This window comes from Spinacia oleracea, chromosome 6 (assembly GCF_020520425.1).
Source record: "Spinacia oleracea cultivar Varoflay chromosome 6, BTI_SOV_V1, whole genome shotgun sequence".
NCBI lineage: Eukaryota > Viridiplantae > Streptophyta > Magnoliopsida > Caryophyllales > Amaranthaceae > Spinacia > Spinacia oleracea.
This window is the reverse complement of record NC_079492.1, coordinates 16,375,051-16,392,858: the sequence shown is the minus strand read 5'-3', so window position 1 is coordinate 16,392,858 and position 17,808 is coordinate 16,375,051. Positions and strand designations below refer to the sequence as shown.

The 17,808-nt window shown below is 41.2% G+C and overlaps 2 protein-coding genes and 1 long non-coding RNA gene across 3 annotated transcripts in view; 2 read left to right on the top strand and 1 right to left on the bottom strand.

The window, feature by feature from the left end:
* The window catches only part of LOC130462397 (uncharacterized), a 51,429-nt gene that overhangs the window by 12,942 nt on the left and 20,679 nt on the right, over nt 1–17,808 (bottom strand). The gene's annotated exons all lie outside the window — the stretch shown is intronic.
* On the top strand, nt 1,456–3,998 carry LOC110780055 (uncharacterized). Its single transcript, XM_021984486.2, has one exon. The coding sequence runs from the start codon at nt 1,777–1,779 to the stop codon at nt 3,289–3,291; it is 1,515 nt and encodes a 504-aa protein (XP_021840178.2). The 5' UTR covers nt 1,456–1,776; the 3' UTR covers nt 3,292–3,998.
* Nucleotides 4,571–9,045, top strand: LOC130462398 (uncharacterized). The gene is made up of 3 exons (XR_008922505.1): nt 4,571–5,237; nt 6,334–6,451; nt 8,742–9,045. It is a non-coding gene; the product is annotated as an uncharacterized lncRNA (long non-coding RNA).

The window sequence follows — 17,808 nt, the reverse complement described above, 5'->3', positions numbered from 1 at the left end:
CACATTGGTGGAAATGAAAAGTGGCATTTTCAAGTGGAGTATTTAAAGAAAAGGGTTTTGTCCCACATGAAAAGAAAATGAACTTTTCTCTTTGTTTAAATATAGGGAAGTGTTGTTTACTTCTTGAAGTGCTTCCCCTATTGGTTTGGGCTAGGAAGGGAATCCCCACACGCGATTTTCGGTTTACAAGTGTTTTAATTGTCCCATTTGAATTCTGATTTTTGGTTCCTATATAAATCAACTTTGGGAATCAGTTGAGACACACCGAAATACAATTCACCTCTTCATCTCTTCTCTGTTTTATTCTGAGCATATTATGAGTTCCTAGTTCGTTTTATTCGAGTGCACGTTAAAACGAATTGCTGTGTAAAATCTTGGGGGGCAACGCCTATTACGATTGCACCATAGTCGGGGCGAATTTTGCTTCTAAGATAGTGTTTTATTACACGTCACAGCCTTACATAAATTAAATATTCGGCCCACATTATATTCACATTTTCGAATTTTACAGTATTCTTTCCTACAGATTGAATTGAGACAAATTCAGATAAGTGAACTTCAATTGAAATATGAATTTATGTTGAAGCAAACAATGTTTAAGAAATGACTTTGTGTGCTAGCACAAATCTAATTGGTAACGGTTCTAGTGTAAAATCCTCTCTCAAGCAGAATAATAATTTACGGATGAAAGAAAAAGATGCCAAAAATTTCCATGTGATTAGTCCTTTGTAGGACCAAAGCCCACAATATGATATTGACTTCTCAACCATAATAATTATACATGCATTACATTATCTTTTCTGATGCCCATATAATTTTGTTTCTCTCTAGTTAATGCTCCCAAGTTTATTTATTTATTTTCAATTTTACTTCTAGAAGCCTCATAATCACTCTAAGAACATAGTACAAATCTATCTAATTTGAAGAAAAAAACTTGTAATATTTAAGTAAAGAATGATTATCCTGTCACATATTTGAGTACTAATTCAAACAAAATACTCTTTGAACATGTTTAAAATGCATATTATTAGGGTATTTTCGAAACTTCAAGTACTTACTAGGAAAAAATTGGAGATCTCAAGCAGGAGTGGAATTGAGGGGAGCGTTGGTGGGGGCCATGACCTCCGTCATGATATATTTAAAATCAAATATGTATTATAAAAACACATGTCTAATATAATTCAAGTGGTTGTTTTACCTTAAAAGTTAGAGGTTGTTTTACCTTAAAAGTTAGAAGTTGTTGGATGTACAATGTTCAAATCCTATATTTTGTATATCATGGATCTAATCTCCTCTCCATCACACTTTGGAGTCTCTTAGATTCAACCAGGTTCAAATCCTATCTCCCTTACATCAGGGATCTGATTCTGTCTACATCACTGCCTCTGCGACTAAACAATCAACACACCCCCCATAAACAAAATTATAAACTTTAAACTCTATCGATTTCAACCAGTTTCAAATCTTACCTCCCTTACATCATAGATCTAATCTTGTCTACATCATTGCCTCTTCACTCAACACCTAACACCCAATTTTTTTTTATAAACTTTGGAGTCTCTTGGATTCAACCCAAGGATAGACAACAAATTCTCTACTTTAAAAAATGAAAAGCAAAAACTACCCACAACAAACAAGTAGATAAGAATTGAGAGGATGTAACCATAGTGTCACATACTAATAAAAGTTTTGTGTCCAAGTTCGGTGGAAACAAAAACTTCTTTTTCTAGAGAAGTTCCATCACAAACATCACTAAAGTTTCCATTCCAATTATCAATGGCATACTTCTACCCCTCAAATCATCCTGAAAATCTTGGTAATTACCAGTACAATGATCAGTATTACTACAATTACAATCATGATGTCAGTAATCAAGATCCAAGGTATGTTCAATATTCTGATTCAGAGTTTTATGGGAATGCATATCAGCAAAGTTTAACTCCATCATTAGTAGGTTATCATTACTCCAATTATAGTCAGTCTGAATCTGTTTTAACCAAGAAATCTGGTAGTTTCGGCGAAAGTGGTAATTATTATGATCTTGTTTCAACTGAATATGTCATTTCTTGTGATAATTTCACCCCTGCTGAAGCTATTGTTGAAGCTGATGGAAAGGATCCGAACCCAAACCCGAACTGGAACCCGAAACCCTTTCATGGGGGGTACGATATTCATGAGCAGTATGGGAAACCTCTGTCCCCTTCAATGGATATTTGTTATCCGAGTTCTAAGATTGACCCGAGTAGTAATAATAATACGGGGGGTTTTTCTTATGGGTCTGTTCCTTCTCCTTATGTTGAAGGGGTTAAAAATGGTGTTGTGGTGCCAAAACAAACTAATGGGATTGTTTCTGGTAATGTAATCCAAGAGGAAGATCTTTCTGATTTCGAGGATGATGATGATGAAGAGGACGATGATGGTGAATATGACGAGGAAGATGATGATGATGATGATGATGATGATGAGGAAGAAGAAGAAAATAACCCGGTTTTCGAGGGAGGAAAAAAGCAAGATGATTCTGGTAATAAGGAGCCTTCTAAAAGAAACAAAACTGTAACTTTTAGTGATGATGTTCATACAATAGTAGAGAAGAAAGATACTGATGGTGAAGTATTGTCGAAAAATGGGAGCGTTGTTGGTGATGAGGTGATCCAAGAAGTGTCGACAAATGGGAGCGTTGTTGGTGATGAGGTGATCCAAGAAGTGTCGAAAAATGGAAGCGTTGTTGGTGATGAGGTTATCCAAGAAGCGCCCAAAAATGGGGTGATCCAAGAAGCGTCGCAAAATGGGGGCGTTGTTGGTGATGAGGTTATCCAAGAAGTGGCGGAAAATGGGAGCGACGTTAATGGTGATGAGGTGATCCAAGAAGTGTCAAAAAATGGGGGAGTTTTTGGTGGTGAGGTGATCCAAGAGGGCGTCGGTAATGGTGAAATAAGGCGGCAAATTCCGTCGGGTTATGGTATGGAGGCCATAGACCTATGTGAAGGAGTATTGGGTGGTTACTTCCCCTGTTTGTGGAAGAGAAACCAGAGGATTTATAATCATGAAAGGGATGTTAATGATAAGATGAGTGATTATGATTATTGTTGGAAAGAGACGGCGGAGTATCTTTTCGGGAATCCGAATCCGTACGGTGGCGCAATGCCGGAGAAAGGAAGCTATGGTGATCCAGTTTATAACTATCACAAGCATTACCCTCAGCAACCCCTTACTGAACAAGTTGAGTATCATGGAGGAGGTAGTTCTTCAAGGGTGCATCATCATTCAAGTAATTATTATGGTCATAATTAGGCTTGGTCATTGGTCAGGTCGGGTTGGGTCGGGTCGAGTCACTAGCAAGACGAGTCATTTGCGGGTCATAGGAAATATAACGGGCTAGGGTCTAGTCAGGACCAGGATCATAACCAAAAGCTAATAGGAAGTTCTTTAAGGATGCATCATTCAAGGAATAGTTATGGTCATAATTAATGGAAGAGTACCACTAATAATAATTGAACGTAACTATCGTGTTAACATGACTACATGAGAGGCGATAGGTTAATCATTGAATAATGTACTCAGTGTCACGTAGTGTAATTTCCTTGGAGAAAAAGGGGTGTTTCGGGGTATTTGGAGGGTACGATATACATTATTCACAAATCCTAGTGATTAACTACTCCGGCAGTGCTCGAAATTATGGGCATATGTGCAATAAGGGGTTTGTTGAACAACCCTTTAATTTTTGACGAGAACTACACATAATTGTTGCATGTGTGAAATAAGAGGTTTGATCTTCATAATACGCAAATTTCTATTGCCTAGTTTATGTTTTTGTGAACTCTTTTTTATTGTAATTATGCATAACTTTGAATGATAGGCACAATTGAGGTTTTGGTTCAGTGGTTAAGACTGAGAGTTTGAATTACATATCACAGGTTTAAATTCCCCTTTTCTCGTTTGTAATTTAAATTTTCCTTGTGCCTTCGTAAAAAGAAATAAAAGTGATTAGCAATTTAGCATCGGCATCGGCATTTTTGTTACTTGTAAGTTGTAACTTGTAAGGGTTTCTTCTTCTTAGCATAAGATTGATGCCTTTTCGGCTCAGAATACAACTAGTAATATTGACTAGACCTAAATCGATCGCATTTGGCGACTACAGAGTACCAACTTAAATTATATGGGATGGACAAAAGGACATAAGAGTACCTCTTGATAAAAGTTTTTCAATAGAATGTGCGGAAGGAGGGTGAAGAGGCCAATATCAGATATGTATTTTAAGATACATCTCACCCCACTAAACGACAAAATAGAGATAAGACAAAACTGAAAGCAGGTGCCATTTTTCAAAGAACATATGACATTTTGGAAAAAATGGATGCCGTTTTTCAAAAAGGGATGCCATTTTCAAAAAAAATTGATTTTGTCCTTTAACGTTTGTCTTTTCCTATTTTGTCGTTTAGTGGGTGATATGTATTTGTGAAATATATTGATTTATATTCCTCTATGCGGAATTAATAAATTTCAACTGAAGAATAGAATGTGAAGATACAAAATTATAGAGAGAACAATTTTATTGCAATGCACCAAAAAGAAACACAAAAAGGAAGCTCCCACATCTAAATTTTCTCGATGTGATCCTTGTTGTCACTACTACAAAAATGGGCAAAGAGACCCTTTAGAAAAGACCCGTTGGTCGACGTAACGGGTCTCTTTAATTTAAGAGATCTAATATTATAGATAACGGCTCTCTTATGAGTTAAATGGCCCATTAAAATTAGAGGGGTGAAAAATAAAAGACCTGTTATCTGATTTAACGGGTCTCTAGCGTATAAAAGGGGCCATTTAAATGCCGTGCAAAATAAAATAAAAGAAGCAATAAACCCTTTATTTACTTAACGGGTCTCTTATGTATCAAGGGATCCACCACTTCTCGTAAAAAATAATTGGAAAATAGCAAAAGAGCCGTCATTTAACATAACGGGTCTCTATTTTCATTCATTTCCTGGCGCCAAGACTTTCGCAAAACCCAATTTCACCCTAGGTTTTTCTTTTCCCTCTTTCTTCTTCCCTGGACATACAACCCCTAGGTTTTTTCTTTGCCTCTTTCTTCTTCCCTGGACATACAACCTAAGGCAACCATCGACGAATTCATTGACGAACTCACCACTACCAACGGCTAATCGGAGAACTAAGTTACGATTGGCGACTTCACTCCCACTGGCGACCTCGACACAATCGCTAGCAAACTACAAATTTAGGTTTTTGTTCTCATCACTCTCTTCTTCTCTTTAATTATTTGTTTCAAATTTCTGAATTTCGTGTGGTTTTCGGTTTTGGAATTCGATTTGTAATTTCTGCTACAATTTAGGGTTTTTTTTTCCTGAAATTGTTTTCCCCTCTGAATTTCTGAAATTTCAATTGATGCGATTTTGTGTTTAGATGTTCATGTAATAGCTTGTTTCAAATTTCTGAATTTCGTGTGGTTTTCGGTTTCAATTTGTAATTTCTGCTACAAGTTAGGTTTTTTTCCTGAAATTGTTTTTCCCCAAAAATTTGATATTTCAATTGTTGCGATTTGTAATTTTAATTTTGGGGTTAGGTTTTCCAGTTTCATGGGAAAGTGTTTCGCCATGGTTTGTTGGAATACTGTCTTTCTAGAGTTTCTTGGCATGAGTGAGACACTGAATATGTTTGATCTTTCAAAACCTCCACAACATATTTATGGTATCCAGATTTGGGTGTTTATGGGATGCGCCCAAGTATCAGACTCATCTTTTATTAAAATTTTCTTATTTTGTAGTTTGAAGTGTCAAGTATCAAGGCACACCTATGTTTGAGTATCATGTATCGAACAAGGGAACCCACTATTTTGCATCTAGATGGATACAAATCTGAATAAATATATGATGTAGACACTGGAAATGTCGAGTCCAATAGTCTAGTAACATAACAGAAGATGGGCTTTGACTCCCCCTTTCCAAAATAGAACCCTCGTAGATTCGCACATCTTCTTGTCATCAAATTGTTTCAAAGTGATGCATACATAGCCACCCTCGACTCAACTGGATTTAATTGAATAATATTTAAGTGTAAAGGGTAAAGCTAATTTATTCTTGTCCATCCCCTTTCGTCATATTTTACTTAATGTTCGCTCTAATAACTCGTTGTTTCTGACTGAAAGTAGTTTTAGAGATGATAATGTTGTTGAAGTCCAGACCCTAGAGTGGTACTTTTGTTCCTGCTCACTATTAAGTAGATATTTTATTTTATTTTGCCTAGATATAAGTTATATCTTATTTTTGCTCACTTTGGTAAGTTCATAATTTGAAACATGTCCTATTTGCCTCTTCACAGGTGTTTAATAGATACAATGGTGTGATTGATGGAGTCCAGTTCTCATCACATGACCCTGTAGGTGGCCTACTAGCTAGATCTACCCATTGATCCATCTGCTGGTATTCGTTGTGCAGAGGTATTGCTTGAAATTTTCCTATGCTTCTATGAGATGATTGGATCTTTATCACATCAATATCTTTCATTTGTATGAAGTGTTAAAACAATTCAAAAATTGTTTTATTTGTTCTTTTCTTGCTGATATATAATGGTATGTGCACAAGCTCCGCTACATCTGCTTGATATGTAGCTATACTTTCATATGTGGTTGTGTGTGTATAGTAAGCTGCTAAATTGCTTCTGTCAAGTTCTGAATCCGTGCTTCATTACTTTGAATGAATATTTTCAATCTTTCTCCATTTGACCAGTTAGTGAAAGGTTCTGAGATGTCCATTTATTTCTCCATTTAACCAGTTTAGTGAAAGGTTAATTGTGAGATTTATAGAATCATATCATTGAGAATACTAATCCAAAGATACTGCAGCTGTACCACTAGTAATGGGCATATAAATAACCAGTTATTTAAAAAAGTAGTAGTAACTGACACAAATAATGCCTGTTACAATTCCAAATAGATTAATTTTCTCAGTTTCAGTTTTAAGCTTTTAGCAATTACAGTTCTGAATGAGTTTCAAGATATGTTAGGCATTCAGATACTCTCCCGATTTTCCTGATTGTTCTAATTGTTGGTTCAAATCCTTCATTTCTACAATTTTTTGTTGTTATTCGCTTGTAATATTTCGATGTTCATAGATAATTTTGATCATTTAGAAATTTAATTTGAACAATCGTGTCTGATCCTAAATTTCTTTCATGGTTAATTCTGTTATTGATTGCCATAATTCTTGGAAATATGATATATGGAAGTAATCAAATTGGAGTATACTTTCTTTGTATTACAGTGGCAGTCTCGTAGTGGTACTATATTGTGTAGGTGTGCTATTAATATGAGGGAATGTGGGTGAGTGTGGGTGTATCAAGGTGTTTGAATGTGTTTGGGGATGATGAGGATCTTTTTGGCTGGATTACTATTGGCAGGGGGCTGAATTATGTTGTGCAGGTGAGTGTTCATTTAAGGGAGGGAGTGTGCAGGTAGTTCTTAGGTTGTCGGGCTTGTTGGTTTGGTTGTGTGTGTGTGGTAGGGTCGGATTATAGTTTAGTTTTTGAGCTACTAGTCTTATATAGGGTATATCTGGTTCAAGTCACAACTTTAGTTAAGTGTCAAGATTTTCAGCTGACATATAAACCATTTTCTTAGTTGAGCTTTGCCTAAACCAGTTGGTACGAGTAGGATTTCTTCTAGATCCAAGAATCGTGTTTTAAGCACCAAGCCAAATCCTTTGCTTGCTGAAAATTTATATCATTCATCCCCTCAAGTGCCGAACACGTATGAAAAGCTTGTACGAACTGAAATTTTGTCTGGGCCTATCATCCTAAGCTCAAAGTCAATATTGAAAGAAAGCACTAATAACAGACTGCCCCCACCTTTAACTGAGAGTATTTTAGCACAGCAGCTTAAGCCTGAGATCGCATCAAGTAGCAAAAAACTCAATTTACTATTCTTTTCTGGTCCTTTGACTAGCAAGCCCTTGTCAAAAGCCTTCAATATCAACTTGAGTTCCAGTATGTGAGGAGTTTTGTTCAATAGAAAATACCAGAGCCAATGTTAAGTGAACAATATTATTGTGCTACGAAGACCCAAGCAACTTAATTATAGAGGTTATACGGTCAGTGAACAATGTTAAGTGAACAATATTATTGATTTCAAGATATGAAGCTTATAAACTCAGTTTGCTACCATCTCCTAATTTACAATGCCACACTAGAAATAGCAGTTAACTGCTACATAAAATCATTACTTGCAACTGGCATGACCTCAGTACATTAATTATAGAACAGTTATTAACATTATTAATTTATTATATTTACTTGTACAGAAGGAATAACGGGGCTTTTGTGATAGAGGGGATTGGATGGACTTTGTTGCCAATAGGTTGAGCAAAGGAGCCGAAGCTTTTGAAATGTGTATTGGTGGCAACATGAGCTCTCTATCAAACTTCCTTTTTTTTTGTGTTCTTTTATCAGAAGGCATGTTTAAACGTGTCATAGATTAACTACAACATTTTTTCCGTATAAGCTCAGATTTTCTCCGTCAAAGTTCCTGATGGTAACACCTTTAGTTTGCTGCACCTTCTAGAAAGGTAGACATATATTGTGAATAGATGTATGCTTTGAGTGTATTGCACTAACTTGCCAGAAAACTGCTTTGATGGTTTCTTACTTTCTTTTAACTAATAATGTGTAATTCTGCTTCGAGACATCCAACTGATATTACTTGTTTTCTAAATTTAATTTCGTTGTTAATGCAGGTTTGTTTCTTGTTGAAGGTAAGGTGTAAGGGAAGTTCACATTTGGAAACCAGCCAAACAGTGTTGGAGGAGAACATATGCTTGTGCCCGCATTGGCTAATAATTAGTATTGTCAATTTGTTGATGCTTGTCACAATTATGTAAACTTTTGAGCCTTATTTTATTTTGTTATTTTTATATTTTTGAAGATTACAATTGATGTAAAGTGGGAAATAATTTATTGGGTGATTGTAAGAATTAGTTTGAAATTAAAAATTTGGTTAAATGCTGATTTTTTATGCCGAAAAATGGTCGTTTATGCTATTTTTTTTTTAATAAAAGTTAATGAAAAGAGACCCGTTAGGTATAAAAAGGGCTCTCTCGAGTATAATAATAAAAAATAGTAAAATATTCTAAGAGACCCTCTATCTAACATATGGGGTCTGAATTTGTTAATTATAATAATATTAAAAAATTCAAAGAGACCCTTTATCTTACATATGGGGTCTGAGTTTGATGGAAAAAATATTATTTAAAAATTCAAAGAGACCCCCTAGGTTAAATATTAGGTCTGAATATTTTTGCAAACATACCCCATATCTCTAATAAGGGGTCTCTTCTTCTTCTACATTATTTTTTACATGGTTAACGTAACATACCCCTTTTCTTAAATAACGGGTCTCTTGTTTTTAACAAACAGACCCCCTCTAGATGAGAGGTCTCTTTTATAAAGAGACCCCCCTATCTAGAGACCCCCTTAAATGGGGTCTCTTATGCCATTTTGAACGGGTCTCTTTGCCTATTTTTGTAGTAGTGTGTGGGCAAAATTACCGTGCCTTCGTGTACCAATGAGGATGTGACACCTGGCACGTATTGTGCCCCCTAAGCAGAAATCATACGAAGTCTACTCCGGGGCATGAGTATTAATCTAGGTATCTACAATGTATGTATTTAAGTGTGTATAAATGTACGTATAAAACCTATACCTGGAAAAGGGCTTAATTAGTATGTATCCCAAGTGAATGACTAAGCACAATAGGCCCAAATAGCCCACTATTGCTAAAAGGGACCAGAGAATTGTAAGGAGAAAGGACACGTGTCCTCCTCCCATTCCCCAGCCAATCATGTAAGGGGAATATTAGGTCATTCCCACAAAAACCTAGTACTATAAATATTCCCACTTCCCTAGAAAAAGGGGTCACAATCAATACATTCTAGAGCAATTGCTGCTCTGCCTTCTCTCTACTTTCTCTCTCTATAAAAATACAATCTTGTTTAATCTTTAAAAGTTACCAAGAAACCTCCAAGGTATCTCACCGGAAAAACCCCACAACATTTGGCGCCGTCTGTGGGGAGGTACGGTAACATGGAAGATCAACGACAGGACAACGATGCTGGGGGGCCTACGCGAGTAGAGCGGCCACCCCTCGAAAGAGAAATGCCGACTGAACATCATACGCCGGCCACAAGAATCACCGAAGATGCCGCGCGTATATTTGCGGCCGGGCACACCCCTCGTCACACTGCCGAGGTAGAGGTGCTCAGCGAGGAGGACGACCAGGCCAATCGCACCCCTCCTGGAGGACACCTGGATCCTCGGGTGGATACGGTAATAGAGGAGAACCCTGATATGCCTGTCTCTGTGGGTGCTCTTCGGGCTATTTTGGCTGAGTTCCAAGCTGATGTGGGAAAGACAGTTAATGCTGAGGTACAGAAGAGTATGCTGATCTACACCACTGCTGTGGCTGCAAATCATGAGAGGCCGGCAAGCAATAGGCCAACACTTTCTTTGCGCCCCCCAAATGTCTGGACCAGGCTGACAGGCGAGGACCTAAGGAGACAGCCGCCAACAAGTCAGCCCAATCAGGCAATGTCTTACCTACCACGCCGAATGCCACGGCGGCTGATCGGAGAAACGTCCCGAGGACGTGAGCAGCCACGCGCAGAGCAGTTGCCTGACTCTGAGTCTGAACTTTCTGACACTGGGTCAACCCCCGTCATGCCGGATAGACCTCTCCCTCATCCAACTTATACGCATCTGAGCCAGGCGCGTCCAGGGGCCACCCGTCCAACCCGTCAAACTCGCGGACGCGAGTCCTCCCAGCGGCTACACTACTCAAGGCGTCAAGACCCTGTATATCACATTCAGGAGGGGGTGTCCAACATGGCCCTAGGGCACACCACTCCTTTTGCAGACTCCATCATGAGAGCCCCGAGGGAACCCAAAGTCAAGCCGCCCAACATTGATGCTTACGATGGTACCACAGATCCGGACATGCACCTCTTGGTTTACCGGCATCACATGTATGTCCAAGTAACAACTGACTCAACCTGGTGTAAGTATTTTCCGGGCACACTCAAAGGAGTAGCCTCTAAGTGGTTCGAGAGACTTCCAGCCGGAACTATTCGCTCTTTTTCGGAGCTCGAGCTATTGTTCTCTACTCGGTTCATGGCTCACAAGGAAGAGAAGAAGACGAGCATGCATCTGAGTAGGATTCAGCAAGGGAAGGACGAGTCCCTGAGGAGTTATGTGAAGAGATTCAATCTAGAGGCAGGGCAAATTCCGGATTTGCCAGATGGTGTTGCATTCGATAACTTCATTCGAGGGCTTAAAAAGGGCTCTTTCAAGTTTGATCTGGTAAAGAAAAGCGTCCGAACAATGGCAGAAGTGCTGGATGAGGCCGAGGCCTTCATTCATGCAACAGAGATTTGCAGCGTCCCGAAAGACCCCAGAGGAAGTGATACCGCCGAGCTAGCGGCAAAAAAGGAGAAATTCGAAAAGAAGAACCGGCCTAACGGGACGTGGGCTATTGCAAAAGAGTCAGACAGGGCCCCCGGAGCGGCAGGTCAGAAACGGCCCAGAACTTATGATCGGGAGCGATTCGAGTATAACACAGACATGTACACAATTCTGATGGACGTCGGGTCCAAATATGACATTGATCGTCCATTTCCCATGAAGTCGCCACCAGAAAGTAGGGACCCCAAACTGTACTGTCACTTTCACAGTGACATTGGGCATGACACCAATGAATGTAAGAGCTTGAAAAGGGCATTGGATGGCCTAGCCACCAAGGGGTTCTTAAAAAGTTATATCAGCAGGAACACGGGAGGTTCTGGCAAACCCTTCTACAAGAAAAACAAATCCCCTCCCTCGGAGGAAGATGGGAATCGTACCGACCCAGAGTGTGTGGCAGTCATCTCAGGAGGATTGGCCGCCGGCGGGCCGACCATGCGGGGCCAGAAGGATTATGCCAAGCGATTGGGGCAAGTGATGCTGTCCGGCAAGGCCACAGTTGACCCGTTTCCAAAAGTTGAAATCGGCGAGGCCGACCGTGGGAAAATCTCCACCCCGCATGACGATCCTTTGGTAATTGAGTTAAAAGTTGCTAACCTAAGGGTTAGGCGTATTTTGGTTGATACAGGAAGTTCGTCGGACATAATTAGTCTAGAGTGCTTGAATCGGCTGCAACATGATCCCTCAAAGATTGAGAAAATCCACTATCCTATTATAGGCTTCGGAGGTAGTGTCATCCACCCAGTCGACATAATTACCCTTCCTCTGAGGATGGGAAATAAAAAGGAATCTCGGCAAATGGATGTCCGTTTTCTCATAGTGAAAGATCTGACGGCATATAACATCATCTTGGGGCGTCCCACGTTGAACAGGGCAAAGGCTGTCATTGTGACTCATCTGATGCTTCTTAAGTTCATTTGTGACGATGGGAGCGTCAGCACTATACATGGTGACCAGCAACAAGCTAGAGATTGCTACCTAACCACCTTGAGTCCAGAAGCATGGGGGACGGGTGAAGAGAAAGGGACATCGAGCAACAAACGAAAATGTGGCGACACGCAACCCAAGGTCGTCAAAGAAACATTAACTATCTCAGCAGGGCACATGGAAGAGAGACGTCCAGAGCCTGTTGGGGCCCATTTCAATGTGGTATTAAACACAGATAAACCTGACAGAGTAGTGCCCATCGGGATTTCTCCTGAGGACCCGCTGGCGGCAGAGTTGGTCCACCTTTTGAGAGAATTTGAAGATATCTTTGCTTTCACAGTGGACGAAATGCCGGGTATTGACCCTGCTGTAGCCGTCCATAAGCTGAATGTGGACCCAAACTTCAAACCGGTTCGTCAGAAGAAAAGGAACCATGGGGAAGATAGAAATCAGGCGGCAGCCGCAGAAATACAAAAGTTGATGGAGGCTGGGTTCGTCAGGCCTAGTCAGTACCCCGATTGGGTTGCTAACGTGGTCCTCGTCAAAAAACCTAATGGTACCTGGAGAATGTGTGTTGACTACACCAACCTCAATAAGGCATGTCCAAAGGACAGCTTCCCACTGCCCAAGATTGACCGGCTCGTCGACTCTACAGCAGGGCATGCTATGATGAGCTTTATGGATGCCTACTCAGGGTTTCACCAGATTCCGTTGTGGCCTGACGACCAGGAAAAAACGTCATTGTTTACTGAACAAGGCCTTTACTGCTACAAGGTGATGCCGTTTGGTTTAAAGAATGCACCGGCCACCTTTCAGCGTCTTATTAACACTGTGTTCATCAAGCAGCTCGGCAGGAATATTGAAGCTTACATTGACGATATGATCGTAAAAAGTAAGCTGAGGGCGGCGCACATAACTGATCTCAGGGAGACATTTGAGACTATTCGAGCTTACAACATGAGGTTGAACCCTAAGAAGTGTGTGTTCGGGGTGACGGCAGGCAAATTATTAGGTTTCTTGATTGATGAAAGAGGAATTGAAGCCAACCCAGACAAAATCCAGGCAGTAATTGATATGAGCTCACCAAAGACAGTGAAGGAGGTCCAGCGGCTCACAGGTTGCTTGGCCGCCCTGGGCAGATTCCTTTCCAGGGCTGGAGACAAGTGCCACTACTTTTTCAGGTCTGTCAAAAAGAAGGCCAAGTTTGAATGGTCGGACGAGGCCGAGGCGGCATTGGTCAGATTAAAGGAGCACTTGCATACCTTGCCTCGTCTTGTTAGCCCCTTGCTAGGAGAGACTTTGTACATGTATCTCGCTGTGTCCGAGCACTCGTTGAGTGCCGTTCTACTGACAGAAAGGGAGTGAATACAGATGCCGGTATATTTTGTCAGTCATGTTCTTCAAAATGCTGAAGTTAGATACCCTACAGTTTGGCTTAGCTCTATTCATGGCCAGCAAAAAGCTCCGTCCTTATTTCTTAGCTCACAAAATAGTGGTCTACACAGATCAACCGCTCAAATTGCCCTTCACAAAGCTGGAGGCGTCAGGACGAATGCTAAATTGGGCAATAGAGCTGAACGCCTTTGATATCACCTATGAGCCGAGGAAAGCTGTCAAGGGGCAGGCATGTGCCGACTTTATTGTTGAAATGACGAGGCCAGACTTTGCCAAGAATACAAATACGGTGTGGACAGTGTATGTAGACGGCTCATCCACACAGAATGGATGTGGAGCAGGGATAATCTGTCATTCCCCAGAAGGAGATACTTTTGAGTATGCTATGCGATTTAACTTCCAGGCGTCAAATAATGAAGCCGAATATGAAGCTCTGCTTTGTGGCATTAAAATGTGTAAGGCGGCAGGCGCCGAGGATATTGTAGCACTATCTGACTCCCAACTGATTGTGAGCCAAGTTAATGGGACCTACGAAGCTAGGGATCCGACTATGGTCAAATACATGCAGGCCGTCCATCAGGAAGTAGAGCCACTGAAAAGTTTTGAAGTAAGGCAAGTCCCTCGCTCGGAAAATAACCAAGCTGATGCCCTGTCAAAGTTGGCAAGTTCAGCGTCTTGTGATACCCCTCGGCACGTGTTTTGGGAGGTAAAAGAGCACAAAAGTGTTGAGCAAATGGAGGTGGAAACTCTTGACAGAACGTCCACATGGATGGATGACATAGTGAACTTCAAAATGAATGGAGTCTTGCCCGAAGACTCAAGGGAAGCGGCAAAACTTCAAAAGAAATGTTCTTGGTTTGAAATGTGGAACGGCACCCTCTATAAAAAGGCCTACTCCCGTCCTTTGTTAAGATGTGTAACACCTGAGAAGGGGCAGGAAATTCTAGAAGACCTTCATCAGGGGTTGTGCAGCTCGCATATTGGTGGAAGGGCTTTGGCTGAAAAGGCACTTCGAACCGGCTATTACTGGCCGACTCTTAAGGAGGACGCAATCTCACTGGTCAAGTTGTGTGACAAATGCCAGCGCTTTTCTCACCTAATACACCAACCAGCACGAGTTCTGACGCCCATTACAAGCCCAATTCCATTCGCTAAATGGGGGATGGATCTTCTAGGCCCATTTACGACCGCACCAGGAGGAAGGCGTTATGTCATCGTTGCTGTAGATTACTTCACCAAATGGGTGGAGGCAGAAGCGCTCAAAAACATAAAAACTACTGATGTGAGAGCATTCATTTGGAAGAACATCATGACTCGCTTTGGGATTCCACAGGCTATCGTCTTTGATAATGGGCCCCAGTTTGAGACGCCTAAGCTGAAAGAGTGGCTGGCAGATCACGGTATACACACTTGTTTTGCATCAGTCGGACGACCCCAAGCCAATGGTCAGGTTAAGGCGTTCAACAAAATTATCTCCGAAGGAATGAAAAAGAAGCTTGACGAAGCCAAAGGTCTGTGGGCTGATGAGCTGCCAAATGTCTTATGGTCCATCCGCACTACGGCTAAGAATTCAACCGGTGAAACACCCTTCTTGCTAGCCTATGGCGCCGAGGCTGTCCTGCCCATAGAAATGTGTGAACCGACGTTGAGAGTCATGCTTGAAGGAAATAATGCCCTTGGTCCAAGTATGCATTCTATGATAAGTCTAATAAATGCGGTTCAGTATTAATTAACAAGTTAATAATTCAGTGAGATCAAGTGAGCTGAATGCCTAGCTAGAGGCCGCTTCAGTTCAAGTGGAATTAATGATATTAATCCACAGCTTACTCTTGACTGAACCCGTAGGGTCACACAAATAGTACGTAAACGGATCAAGTATTTAATAGCATTAAATACTCCATCTATGAATATTCGGAACCGACGGATCTTGGTTTCAGTGGGAGCTAAGATCGTCACAGGCAAGGAATGAATACTCCGGAAACGATGATATTGCCGGAAACGGAAATATGGATCGTATCGGAAATATAAATATTATCCAAGTCGTAGATGTTGCCGGAAACGGAAACATGGTACGTGTCGGAAAATATTATCGGAAATGGAAATATTGCCAGAATCGGAAATATTGCCGGAAACGGAAATATTGTCAGAATCGGAAATATTACCGGAATCGGAAAATAATTCCGGAAACGGAAATATTAAATATTTGTTCGAAACGGAAATTAATTCCGGAATCGGAAATATTAAATATTGTTCGTATCGGAAATGAATTCCGGAATCGGAAAATTTAATCGGAAGCGCATCGTACGAATAAGCATCGGACGAGGCCTGCCGGACGAGGCCCAGCACGAAGCCAGGCCATCGCCCAGCAAGCCAAGCGCGCCGCACAAACAGCCATGCCAGGCCCAGCGCAAGGCCAGGCCCAGCAGGCTGCGCGCAGCGCGCAGCGCGCACAGCGCGCACAGCACGCGCAGCGCGCAGCGCGCGCGGGCGCTGAGTGGGATGCTGCTCGCGCGCACGCATGGGGCCCATCGTGGCTGCCGTGCGTGTGTGTGCAAGTGTTTGTGTTCGTGCACGTTTCCTAAAACATGCAGAGTTCGGTTAATGATTAAATTCCTAATTCTATCTGATAAATTAATTAAATTAGAGTTCTTGTAGGATTCTAGGTTTGATTAATTTGTATCTGAATGGGATTTCGATTCCCTTTCCATACCGCTATAAATATGAGGCTAGGGCTCACAATTTATAACACAAGTTTCAAAGTATTCAAAGTGAGTTTTTGAGAGAAAAATTCAGTCACACATTTGCCTATAAAGTGCCGAAAATAATAGTACCTTAAGGGCGATTCTAGTTGGTCAATCTTAAGGCGGATCCGGACGTGCTGTGGACTATCTACGGAGGGACGACACTTGGAGTCCTAAAGACTTGTTCTTGTTCGGTTCGGGCGCAGCTAGGGAAGGCACGCAACAAAGAGTATGCATCTAATCTATGCTAAATGATTATGTGTAAATAATATGTTTTCCTGGGTTTATGGTTTTTCCGCATGATTTATGAATTGTCATATGTATCATAACCTAACAATGCTGTACGACGAAAATGCTAACTGGGAGACAATGAAAGCAGCCTTGGACTTTCTGCCCGAGGTTAGAGGAAATGCAGCGCTCAGACAACAGCTGTACAAGATAAGGATGGCAAGAGAATACAACAAGAGAGTCTCTAATAGAGTGCTCAAAGTGGGAGATTTTGTCCTCAGGAAAATGGAGTCCACAGGACGAGCAAATGAACAGGGTAAGCTGACGCCCACTTGGGAGGGACCTTACGAGATCTATGATGAGGTTAGAGATGGAACCTACCGCATTCAAGACATGCAAGGCCGGCCTATTTTGCGCACTTGGAATGCCGACAATCTCAAGAAGTATTTCTTCTAGATATGTGCTAAGCCTTGTCTTACTTACCACGATCCATTGCCCAAGGGGCGGCCTCTAATGGTCATAGTAGGGTAGTAATTACTTTTGTAACCGGCTAAATTCGCCTTGCAAAGTTATAAATAATACTACTCTATTTTGTCTCACAATAGTTATTGCTCGAACAATGAATATAAAAATATACACTCCAATGCATAACCAAAGCCTAATTGTATGACGGCCTGAGAAGTGGCCCAGATTAGCAAAAACTCTCGGCAAGACTAATTGTTTGAAGCCTAAGAAGTGGCCCAGATTAGCACCAAGTTGTAGGCTGATCACCTATCCAACTCCCTTCCCAGTATAGCAAGCCGCTGGCCGACCAGTACGGCATAGTAAGTGCCAGCGGCACAAATAAACCTTAAATCATAGGTTGTTTGCTCAAAAGCTCAGCGGCATGAACAACTTTGAAACATAGGTTGTTTGCTCAAAAGCTCAGCGGCATGAACAACTTTGAAACATAGGTTGTTTGCTCAAAAGCTCAGCGGCATGAACAACTTTGAAACATAGG